Source organism: Lupinus angustifolius, chromosome LG04 (genome assembly GCF_001865875.1).
Source record: "Lupinus angustifolius cultivar Tanjil chromosome LG04, LupAngTanjil_v1.0, whole genome shotgun sequence".
In the NCBI taxonomy this organism is placed as follows: domain Eukaryota; kingdom Viridiplantae; phylum Streptophyta; class Magnoliopsida; order Fabales; family Fabaceae; genus Lupinus; species Lupinus angustifolius.
In genome coordinates this window covers 25,109,742-25,122,668 of record NC_032012.1, presented here as the reverse complement: position 1 = coordinate 25,122,668, position 12,927 = coordinate 25,109,742, and the positions used below count along the sequence as shown (strand labels likewise).

General features: G+C 34.0%; 2 protein-coding genes across 2 annotated transcripts; both read left to right on the top strand.

The window, feature by feature from the left end:
* On the top strand, positions 1,429 to 3,200 carry LOC109346534 (probable prefoldin subunit 5). The gene is made up of 3 exons (XM_019586136.1): positions 1,429 to 1,852; positions 2,113 to 2,190; positions 2,751 to 3,200. Exons 1-3 carry the CDS (start codon positions 1,550 to 1,552, stop codon positions 2,832 to 2,834), a joined length of 465 nt encoding a protein of 154 aa, XP_019441681.1. The 5' UTR covers positions 1,429 to 1,549; the 3' UTR covers positions 2,835 to 3,200.
* On the top strand, positions 9,227 to 12,205 carry LOC109346533 (FAD synthetase 1, chloroplastic-like). Its single transcript, XM_019586135.1, has 5 exons — positions 9,227 to 9,500; positions 10,148 to 10,200; positions 10,690 to 10,825; positions 11,132 to 11,307; positions 11,634 to 12,205. The coding sequence occupies exons 1-5, from the start codon at positions 9,241 to 9,243 to the stop codon at positions 12,134 to 12,136; spliced, it is 1,128 nt and encodes a 375-aa protein (XP_019441680.1). The 5' UTR covers positions 9,227 to 9,240; the 3' UTR covers positions 12,137 to 12,205.

Genomic DNA, 12,927 nt, shown 5'->3' with positions numbered 1-12,927 from the left:
TGTTTGTGTTGTACTTTTCCGTGTTTTGATTATTGGTGGGGTTTTCAAATTTAGGGATTGCCGACGTATTTAATTATTGATGATAAAAAAGGTCGACTCCTAATAATTGATGGGTCCCTGGAATTAAATGTTGTGGTAAAAAAACACTTAGCTGTGATTTGAGACCATATTTAAATTCCCACACATGGATGTTTTGAACTTACTTGGAAATTTATTCTGGACCTACATTTCTGATGGCCACAAACCCACACTCGGGTTATGTAATTGGGCCATGCAACAAGTAAAATGTATTTATGGGCAATACCCAGATCTAAAGTACATTTAAATTAGAGAAAAATGTTAATGCACTCAATTGATGAATAATATGATTGAGTATAAATATTCACATTAATATTATAAACATATTATAATTCTTATATAATTCAGATTATTTAGTCTATCCACCATAATGTCATCCTTTATATCAACGGGGCACAAAAAACGAAAAAGGAGAGCCAATATATAAAAGTGTGTTTGTCTTATTGTAATGTAATTCATAAACCAGTAATATATCACCCAAAAAAATGTAATTCATAAACCATTAATATATAATATGACTATCATATTTATGTATTTTATTGTGTATTTTCTATCTTGAGCTGGAAAGCAGAACGATTAGATAATGTAATGTTCCCTTCACATTTTTACACTTGAATAGCACATCCACCGCCATCATTGTTTATTTTCATTACCATATCAAGATCATCATTGTCCGATATTGTCGATAATTATAACTTATCTTGCTATATAGCATATCATGTCTTCATCATTTAAACTATTTTCATTCAACTTAATTTCATATGTTCCATTCATGAAAACACACTATAAGTAGAAATGATCAAATCACCACTGTGGTCCTCAAAAGATAGAGGAATAACCATTTTAGGCACTGTTTTTTAGTCTTCATGTAGGACGGTATGAATGAGCTATAGATGGTGGAGGTGGTGTGGCAGACATATGATAAAAAGTGGTATATGTATTGTAGTTTTGATCTTATCTAATCAACAACATATCTTTTTAGATTGTCTAATCGACTAGTCAAGATCCAAGAGTACTCAGAATTGATTCATTTTGTCAAATCGACTTGTCAAGATTCGAGTGTCTCAAAATGGACTCACTTTGTCCAATCTTGGATTGACAACTATAACTCTTGTCAGTTGTGAAATGTCTTTTGAACCAAGATGTAGTAGTCACAAATTCTTCTAAGTGATACTATTTGTGCCTTGAATATTTAAAACATAATTACATAATATTTATTTTTGACATATTAATATATCACATACCCAACTAATTAAGCAACATTTTGAATAATTCGAATACCAAATTGGTAATATTCACGATTAAAAAAAAAAGGTTATAGCAACATATCAAAGAAGATAAGGGGCGAATAATACAATTTATGAGAATAAAAGGGTGAAAACCGAAATATAAATACAAATTTGAGTCTAACTCTGTGACGTTTGATTTGGAATCCCATTGTTGTAGCTTAGGGTTCGTAAGAAGAAGAAAAATGGCGTCGTCGAAAAGTGGGAGTGGAAATGTGGGAATAGCTTTGGAGAGAATGAGCGTGGAACAGTTGAAAGCAGTGAAGGAACAAACCGATTTGGAGGTGAATCTTCTCCAAGATAGTCTCTCCAATATTCGCACCGCCACCACTCGCCTTGAGATCGCTACCACCGCCCTCAATGATCTCTCTCTCCGCCCTCAGGGTAAGAAGATGCTCGTCCCTCTCACCGCTTCTCTTTACGTTCCCGCCACTCTCGATGACGCCGATAACGTCCTCGTCGATGTTGGAACCGGTTACTTCATTGAGGTGACGTCACTTCACTTCAAAACCTACCGTTTATTGATTCTATATGAATTAAAGAAATTAATCTCGTGTATGTAATTAGTTCAATTGTGTATGTTGATTTTCGTTACTTGATTGGATTGTTTTATTCGAGAATCGTTGCAGTCTCTTTTGTTCGTAAATAGGATTGTTGTGTTCAAATTCAATTATGAGGCGTCACAAAAGTTTTAGGCCTTTTTTTGCTCCGATTTGTAAGTACTCATTGTGTTTCTCAAAATAAACAGAAAACAATGGCTGAAGGGAAAGATTATTGTGAGCGCAAAATCAACTTATTGAAGTCTAACTTTGATCAACTCGTGGAGGTAAAATTCATGTCAACAATCTGTTCTGATGATATGATGATATATGTATATGCACTAAAGTTATCATTCAAATATTGTATTTCCAGTAAAATAATCACAATATCAAGTGTTGTTATTTCGTAAGGAAGGTGGTGGTTTCATATGTTTATGGTAAATGAGATCATTATAGGGTGAACCTCGATGCAACAATAAGGTTGCCTCATAGTGGCCAAGAGGTAGCATGTTCAAATACTCGAAACAATCTTTCTGCTTGTGGGTAAGGCTGCGAATAACTAACCTCCTCATACTCAACTAAGTGAAAGTCTCGTGCACCAAGTTGCCATTTTTTATGCTAAATGTCATTATTAAAGTAAAATATTTTTTCCTTCCCAGATAAAAAGTTCAGCACCAAATTTGTATATGGACTAAACAATATTTCTCCCTTTTATTTTCAACTAAATTACCTTTTCACCACTTGTATATGTTCACCTTTACAATAATTTTGTGGGTAAGAAAAAATCACTTGTTACATTTTACCTTGTCCATGATAACTGAAAAAGAAGCTAAATCCATTACTGCAGGTTGCTTCTAAGAAGAAAAATGTAGCAGATGAAGTGGGGATTGTTTTACAGGCAAAACTGAAGCAATTATCATCTTCAACCTAACAAGTTGTAGGTATAGAATTCAATTTCTTTATTTCAAGGCATTGTACCTTAGAAAAGCAAAACAGGTGGTTTGAAGGTCAGTGATGTTAATTGTTTGTTATGGTCAGTGATGTTGTATGCTTAATTGTTTTTGTTAAACTTTGGGCATCTCCGAAAAGGTAATTTGGAACCGTGTTTTAGAAAATCAAGTAAAGCAATGGCGATTGAAATTTAGAAAGTATTGATGGAACTAGGACTGGTTTTTCAATTGCATAATATTGGAGGGTCATTTTGTACTACAAAACTGGAATTATGATGCAGAACCCTGATTCCAATTTGTATTGTTTTGAAATTGGAATCATTAAGAATCTTAATTTAATGTTTGGAACAAATACAAAATTGATACTCTAAATTGATTTGGAGGATGGTGCAGCCCGCATGGCGCATGCAATGGTGGTGGTTGGAGAATGCAGCCTTCAACTTTCCAGGCATTGGCAACAAAGTTTGCTAATGTATTTGACAGATAATGAATGAACAATTATATCATGTTGTTTCAGGGTTTGGAGGATGATTTGCCCGGCACGTTCAGAAGTTATATTGTTTTTTAACTTGCATATCTGGAATTCTAACTCGTTCAAACTGCAAATTGAAAATGGTATATAGAATGGTTATTTTCTAGCTCTAACTTCACCTGAATTGGCAACTGTAGGAATTATGTATACATTTGGTACTATCAAGAGTATCTCCTCACTTTTTTGGGTAAGGAACTAATCCCTTTTTGGTTCGTGGTTGCCCCTCCTAATGTGTGTCGTTTCCAGTAATCGAATTCTTGATTTTTGGGATCTAGTTGAACTTTACACCACTAGATTAACTCATTGTTAGTGAACTACTGCAATATAAATGCACTAAGGAAAAACATTTCCTTATAATACCATGTTTTTATAATCCAATAAATTTATTATTTAACTTAAAAAGAATATTGAATTTGTTGTTAGTGATTCGATTTAAATCTAGGGAGATAACATGAATAGGGTCTAAAAGTTATGGTAAAACAAGGCAAAAGTTCATTCTAATGCCACAATAAATACGATTTAAATGACTAAGTTGCTTAACACTAAGTGTAAGTGTTTAAATTCAGATGTCTTCTTTTGGCTATCCACCTCCCATTATTTGAACTCCACCGAGCCTTCGATTAAAATCAATCTTATGATATTTCAAAAGCGTTCCCACCCCTAAGTATAAGTCTTTAAAACCGTTTTATATAAACTTTGATGGATAAATTTACTTTAACATACTTACGTTTATCACATGCTACACTTGAATAGTAAAGATGATCATACAATCCTACAATTAATGACTAATCTTTAACAACTTCACAAAAATAGGGGTTACAATGTGGTCAAGTAGTTATTAGAATATATAATTTAAGGATTGAAATAATAAGGAGGTTGAAAGTTCAAAATTTACCCACTAAAATAAAATAATATATAAGTGAAAACACATACTAAATATCTAGTAATTCCTTGCATAATCCTACAAAGACAAAAAAAAGATAATTTTTTGATGAAGGTTTAAAGGTATGTGTAACTTTTTATGTAAGCTCATGGAGATCTAATACTTCAATGATATTTGATAGCAACAATTAGGGATGTTATTGGAAATTGAATATATGGGTACTTATTCGAACTCAACCCAAATTTAACGAGGAAATCAATTATGATTAGGTTCGGGTTTTACTGAGTTTGATTTTCGAATTTAGGTTCGGGTTTAGTAACTAATACCTTACCTCGAATCTGATTGACATATAGTAAATTAATAAATAATAAAACATACGCATGAGTTAGACGCATGTTTTGTATGATTTCTTTAAACAAAACATGAGTCCACTTTTTGAATGAAGTTAGTTTGCTAACTAAAGGAAGAAGGAGGCAGAAGATTATTTCACAGAGATTATTCATGAATAATATAGGTTTCATGTTTGTTTCCCGTCAGGCTTAGATTACTTAAAATCCGATATGGTCGGAAAAGATAACATTGTTTTCAACCCTGGTAAATTCAAATTTGGATTCAAGTTTAGAATTCAGAGTTTAAAGTTAAATAAGCTATCATTCCTAGCAATCATAAATAATTTGTTTTGCCATCAAACAAGATAGTGGGTATCCTACTTAAAAGGAAATATATTAATCATGCAAGACCTAACAACAAACAAATTATTTGTCAAAATCTAGTACAAGGGAACATACATACTTTTAACAAAGTAATTAATTAATAATGGTTATTATGAAATTCCAAATAAATAACATATTTCTTATAAATCACTAAATACATAATGAAAATCATATTATCATAAAAATCATTGCTTATTATCCACAATTAAGAATAATATTGACCCTTTTACATTATGTATATGCATTTCCTCTTTGTTTTCTATGTAAGATATATATTTTATCTTTTTCTCTCACTTTCGATCCACAAAGTAATATGTCTATTGTTTCTACTTAATTAATAGTGAATTATGCCATATGATTTTCTAATATTTTCTCTCTATGAGAGAAACATTTTAGAAGCATCAGAAAACATATAGAAAGTATAGGAGTTGGTCTTCGTGTTAATAGAAGGGAATGTGAGGAATTTAATCAATTTATGCTTGATCTGGAGATGTTTGATTTACCTCTATCTGGAAAGAAGTTTACTTGGTTTCATTCTAATGGAAAGACAATGAGTAGGATTGACAGGTTTCTTGTGAATGATGGATGGTTGGCTAAATGGGGCAGACTGGTTCAATTGGGTCTTCCGATGACTTTTTCAGATCATTGTCCAATTATGCTCAAGATTGATGTTTCAGATTGGGGTCCGACACCTTTTCGCACCAATAATTGCTGGCTTTCATATCAACGTTTTGGGAAGTGAGTTGTTGATGAATGGAAGAATTTAGTTATCAGTGGAAGGGGTTCTTTTGTGTTTAAAGAGAAATTAAAGAAACTTAAAGTGGTCTCAAAGAGTTGGAATAAAGAACAGATCGGTATGCTGGATAGGCAAATTGAAGATAAGGTGGAAGCTATTAACTCTCTTGATGCTAAAAGTAGCTCTTGTAGTTTATCGGAGGGAGATGTCATATCTAGACGATCGGCTACTGCTGAACTGTGGCGTCTCTCATACCAAAAGGACAATATTTTGTTGCAAAAATCCAGACAAAGATGGATCCGTGAAGGTGATTCTAACTCGAAGTTCTTTCACTTATGCATCAATAAGAATCAGAGTTTCAAGAAGATCACAGGTTTGACTATTGATGGTGAGTGGATTGAAGATCCAGTCAGAATTAAATCTCACATTAGATCATTCTTTGAGGCAAAGTTTGAAGAGCGCCATTGGAGTAGACCTTCTCTTGATGGTATCGATTTCAATTGTTTGTCTGAAGAGAATAATGTTTTCCTAACTGCTACATTTGAGGTAGATGAGATCAAGGATACAGTTTGGAGCTGCAATGGTGATAAAAGCCCTGGACCTGATGATTATAATTTTACTTTTTTTAAAAAGTACTGGGATTGCCTTAAGAATGATATAATCAGTATGGTGGAGGATTTCTATAGGTTTGGGAATTTTCCTAGAGGGTGTAATGCGTCATTTATTGTTCTAATCCCGAAGAACAATTGTCCACATAGCCTTAATGAATACAGACCCATCTCCCTTATTGGCTGTATCCAAAAGATCGTTTCGAAGTTGCTTGCCGCTAGACTTAAAAAGGTCATTCACTTGGTTATTTCTGAATGTCAATCTGCTTTCATCAAAGGTAGATTCATCATGGATGGGGTGGTGGTGGTTAACGAGGTAGTTGACCAAGCTAGGAAGAAGAAAAGAGGAGATTGCGTCATTCTTAAAGTGGATTTTGAAAAGGCGTATGATTCAGTGAACTGGGATTTTCTCCTTTATATGATGAAGAGGTTGGGTTTCTGTCTCAAATGGAGGGTGTGGATTAAAAACTTACTTCATTCTAACTTTGTATCTATCTTGGTGAATGGGAGTCCTACCAAAGAGTTTACTATGGCTCGTGGACTAAGGCAAGGTGATCCTATACAACCTTTTCTTTTTCTAATAGTTGCTGAAGGTCTTAGTGGCATCATGCGGGCTGCAGTTTCGAAGAACATTGATAGTGGGTATAAGGTTGGTAAAGATGAGGTTCCTATTTCTCACATGCAATATGCGGATGACACCCTTCTTATTGGAGAGAATTCCGAGCATAACATTATGGTGCTTAAAAGTATCCTGAAATGCATCGAGTTGGCGTCTGGGCTGAAAATTAACTTTCATAAAAGTTGTTTCATGGGTCTTAACTCAAGTCGTGATTTTGTTACGAAGGCGGTTGATAAATTGTATTGTGCTGTTGGCTTTATCCCCTTTAAGTTCTTGGGTATTCCTGTTGGTGCAAATCCTAAAAGGCTCTCTACTTGGTCTCCTATCATTGATTCATTCAAAAAGAAACTCTCTCTTTGGAAGCACAAGCTCATCTCCTTTGGCGGTAGGGTAACTCTTCTAAAATCGGTATTATGTTCTCTTCCTATCTATCTCTTTTCATTCTTTAAAGCTCCAATTTCTGTTATTAATATGATTGACAAAATTCAAAGGCGTTTCCTTTGGGGAAAGGGTGACGAGAGAAAAGGGATTCATTGGGTGAGGTGGGTGAAAGTTTGTAGGCCTAAAGAAGAAGGTGGTCTTGGGCTGAAAAACTTATTCCTTTTTAACTTAGCTCTTTTAGGTAAATGGAGATGACATTTGTTATGTGAGGGGGAGTCTCTTTGGGTAAAAGTTTTAAAATCGAGATATGGGGATGAGTTTCTAAGTAGTGGAGGGGGTGGTGAATTAGAGTGTTTCAAGATGGGTTCTGCTTGGTGGAGAGGTTAGGCAATCTTAGTCAGTCCAGAGAGGGAATAGGTTGTGGTTGGGTAAATAATGGTGTTCGTAGATCTTTAGGATGTGGCTCTTCTATTAAATTTTGGATTGATTTATGGGTGGGGAGTGATACCCTTAAAAATTCATTTGCAAGATTATTTCAGGTGGCTTTAGAAAAAGATGCAACTGTTGCATCCTTGGGTGCTTGGAGCAATGGGGTTTGGTCTTGGAACATACATTGGAGAAGAAACTTGTTCGTTTGGGAGGAAGAAGAATATGAAGGTCTCCTACGATTCCTACACAACTCTACGCCTAANCGCCTAAACAACATATTGTTGATTCTTGGATTTGGATTCATGACATAAGTGGACAATACTCGGTCAGGAGTGCTTACCAATCTTTGCATCATGTGGAAGGAAGTCAGGACCTTGTTTTCTTCAAGAGGCTTTGGACTTCTAATGTTCCATCAAAGATGAAATGCTTAGTGTGGAGAATTGCTTTGGATGGGGTTCCAACTAAAGTGAACCTTGGTCATAGAGGTGGGTTATCTATGCAAGATCCCCTTATTTGTTCTCTTTGTGGTGAGTTGGGGGAAACTACTAGTCACTTGTTTTTTTCTTGTTCAATATCCTATATTGTTTGACAAAAGCTTTATTCTTGTTTTGGTCTTACATCTATCATTCATAATGATATAATGACTCTCTTTGCATCTCATGAAAACATAATATGGTTGGAGAAGAAGAAAAAACAATTAAGGGTGGCTCTTTGGTTTGTCACAATTTGGACTATTTGGCACATTAGGAACAAAATTATCTTTGAGAACTTGAGGTTCCAAATAGAGGAGATGGTGGAGCTTATTTTTCTGCATTCTTGGAACCTTATTATTGCCCGCTTTCCTTTCTTCTCTTACTCTTATGTTGATTGGATGAGACATCCATCAATCATTCATTAACATCCACCTCAGGTTCGGGTATCCAAAACTAATAAGACTAGATAAAGTTTATCTTTTCTATCCCAACCAAAACCTTTAACCATTTTTAGTAGACACCTTCGTTTATTGACCATAATTATAAAGGTACAAGTCCATCACCACAAAAACAAGATTTAGAACCATTAAAATATAATTAAATTAAAAATATAGATATATTCATTGTTATACTGTTCTGTAAAAAAATCTAAGCAAGAACTTTCACCCGCACCTGAGAAGAATCATTTCGGAATTAGTCATTAAATTATACACATTAACTTCTTGAATATAAAAGACTAATTGATTTCATTTTTTTAGTTTAATATTTTGATTCAAACCTTTTAATTCAAATTTCACACATATATACTAATAATTTATCTCAAACTTTTAAGCAAAGATATATTTTGAAAGAATAAATTCATTTACTTCATTAGTAATATTCATAAAATTGATGGTCCAAATAAAAAACTTATTATTAGAGTAAGTAAATCTTACTTAAGTTTTTTCCTAATATAGCTTTAATTATCCACATAGCACAAATAATGATGGTCCACCAACCCCTGACCCGAACACATGCCACCCGGTTATCTCTTACACAACAGCACCATTCCGAAGGTGAAGAAGAAGAACATTGATGGTGCAATGTTCAGATTCAATTACTATGCTCTTCAATTTCAAACTTCTCACCTTTCATTCCCATGCCCTCTCAATCCTTGTTTTCGAAGTAATTCCATTACTGGGAATCACCAAAATCGAATGCCCTCTACTTATTACTGTTCTGCCACCCCATCTAAGTCTTCTGGTGAAATTCCCCTCCTTTTTCATTCTTCCAGGTTCCATTCTTCATTTTATCAACAAAAATATATTCTTCTACTCATTGGGTCCTTTCCTTTTTTTCTACAATTATTTCTACTGTTTGGTTTACTAGATAGTACAGAAAGTTTGGTTCAAACAAAGTTGCTTCATGTTCTTTTTTATTTTATTATTAAATGAAGTTTATTTTTCAAAATTTGGTGATTTCGTGTGAGATTGTGTGGCTATGAGCTAAACTAATCTATTTGCCTTGAACTTAGAAGTGCTTATAATCTTTGTTTAGGTTGGATTCTAAGGACATGCTGATCATATCAAATTATTATGTGGTTAAAAATTAGCGTTCTTTATTCCCTTTGAATAATTAATCCAATTTTAAACATTAAGTTTCTGTGTTCATGTCTTAGGACTGCGTTACCTTATGCATCATAGTAACAATATTGAGTTTTAGGTGCTTATTATTTATTGGTTTATAACAGTAAATAATTCAGATGAAAAATTGTGAATGTAATAGCCAATCAATTACCTTACCGACATAATGAGACTAAGGCTTGGTTGTTGTAATAGTCAACCAATTAACAAACACACTGATTTTTTTATATATTTGCATTATTTGTCATCTTGCTTTGTTCAACAATCTGATTATCTGATTTGTTTTCTTTCTTTAAAGCCAACAAGAAGATGAACATGAAATTACCTCCGACCGAATAGCAGCAGTGGCAGGTTCTTAGTCTCTTTAACCTTATGCCTCCGTTTACCATTTTTCCATATAAATGTCCATTGTCCCACAATGTAATATGTAATATGAGTTCTTAGATATTCAGTCCATGTTGTTTGGAGTAAAAGGACATGTTTTTTTTCGACGAAAAGACAAAACAACTGTGATATATAGCTGAACTGGTTCCATGGTTGACCTCGTCATCATGTTTTTTTATAGGAGGAGGGCATCTACTTGATTTATTTAATAAAAATATCTTATTTCGTTTTCTTCCTCGAATTCACGTGTCCTCTTATTATTTAGTCTATTATGGTCAATTAGTCTTTCTCACTGTGCATGCATTTTGACTTTGTGATTATTTTTTCAAATTAATATTGCTTACTTCAGCGGTGAAGAGAACTAGTGAAGGAAATGCCGAAACTGGAGTTTCACTTGGGGGTTGGAATATTTGTTCTAAACTAAAATATTATTGATTCTATCTTAATCATTACCAGGGGGAATGGTAGCTTTGGGAAAGTTTGATGCTCTGCACATAGGTCACCGAGAACTTGCGATTCAAGCATCAAGAGCTGGACCTCCATTTCTTTTATCATTTGTTGGGATGGCAAAAGTTCTAGGTTGGGAACAAAGGTATGAAATAGTGTAATTTGTATCAAACCAGTTATAATGTTCGTTTTTTTACATGGTTGGAAAATGTGACTGGCTCTTACATCCACATTAGATAGTCTTACACTTTTTGCTAATGGGTTCAGCCGAAAGTTCATTTTGCTCTCCAGTATCTGATGAAATAGCTTTTCATATACTTTTAGTAAATATATTAATTAACTGCTAGCTCCTAACTCATGTTTTAAAAATCCAAATTATTGGAGATAGTGCATCCTTACATTATTACCTTGGGGAAAATAATGTCTACTGTGTTGAATGTTTCCCTAACAGGGCTCCCATAGTTGCGAAATGTGACCGGAAGCGAGTTCTTTCATCTTGGGTTCCTTATTGTTGTAATACGATCCCAGAAGAGTTTGAGGTTGAATTTTCAAGTGTGCGGCATCTCACTCCACGACAATTTGTTGAAAAGTTATCAAATGAGCTTGGGGTTCGTGGAGTTGTTGCTGGTATAATTTTATGTTTTACCAATCACTTTCGTATTATGGGAATTATAAGAAACATTCAAGCCTCATCTGCTTATGTGTGCATTTTTCAAGTTAATTTAATTGAAAGTTAGACATCTCTTTAAATGTTTTCTGCATCCAAGTGAGAGAAACCTGGAACACTACATTGCTCGATTTTTCAGTACCATGTCCTTTCAAATTCACATTAACATATTTTACTGTTTTTGCTCTTGAATAGGAACATTTACATAATTTATTGTACTATTTATATTGAACCAATGCTTACTCTCATAAACTGTAATAGATGTCTGTGCTGGAACTTCTGGCAGGTGAGAACTACCGATTTGGATACAAAGCAGTCGGTGATGCATTGGAGTTGGAAAAGCTATGTGAGGAGTATGGAATGGAAGCTTACATAATAAAATCTGTTATGGACAAGAGTCATAGTGCTGCAAATCTAGGTTCTAGTACTAACTCGAAAGAGAGGGGACAGGTCTCCTCTACTCGTGTTCGTGAAGCCCTTGCCGTAGGAGACATGAGGTATGTCTCAGAGCTTTTGGGTAGGCGACATCGTCTCATATTAATGGCCACTGACCAAGAAAGATTCAGTGTTGGGCAGTACAAGGTGTCTGCTCCTAAATCCTGCTTATTGAATCTAGCTCCAAAGGAAGGTTTATATGAGAAGTGTTCTCTTTTCCTTGGTCAAGATAATGTTCAGCAGTGTAGAGTAGTTATTGACACCAAGTTTGTCTATGTAGAAACAGAGAGTGAGATTTTTGCTGCTCAAAATCTGCAGCTCTTGCATATTGAATTTGGTGATTCAAGCACTTGAGATTCAATTTAAACCATTCTTTCTATATAAATTATAGTTTGACTTATGGATGATTTTCATCCATTCCCCTAAATGCATGGGATGATAGTTCCAAATAGCTGATGCAAGCAATTCTATGTTGTAGAATAGCTCTTCTATAATACCTTTTTAAATAACAATTTTTGTAACAAATCAAGTACAAATTTGTCTTTATTAGTAGAGTTATATTGTTAGACACTTCTCAAGTACCAATTTCTTTTGTGTTGGTGTCAGAGTGGAATCTCTCCACAGGTTACATTATCCCTTTTGCAGTTTTGCACACTAGGACTGAATGTCCATTGCTGCAAGAAACTAAAAATCTTACAGCTTAATCTTATATTTTTCTACATTTTTTAAAAGTGCTTATGTCATGTCTAAGTAGAATATCACTTCAATACATATGACAAGTATTTGGCATAAAATGCAATGAAATAATTATGATTATTTTTGTTAAACACAATAGGTGTAGGAATAAAGGAACCCAAAGTATGATCTCTGATCTTAATATAACTAGAATCTTATAACCTATTTAGTTAGTTTACTTAAAAATAAGCTTCAACCTACACCTATACATGTATATATATTAGTGTTTGATAAATGAGTTTATTTCAATAAATATAAGCTTGTATTTGTTAAGGTACTTAGTACCTCATGAGCTTATAGAAAAGGTTATTGCATTTCTCACATTGTTTTATCTCAACATTCAACTTACAAGCTTTTAGCTAATTTGTAAGCATTCAACTACTTTGATCCTCAAGATTCTCAACAGAATA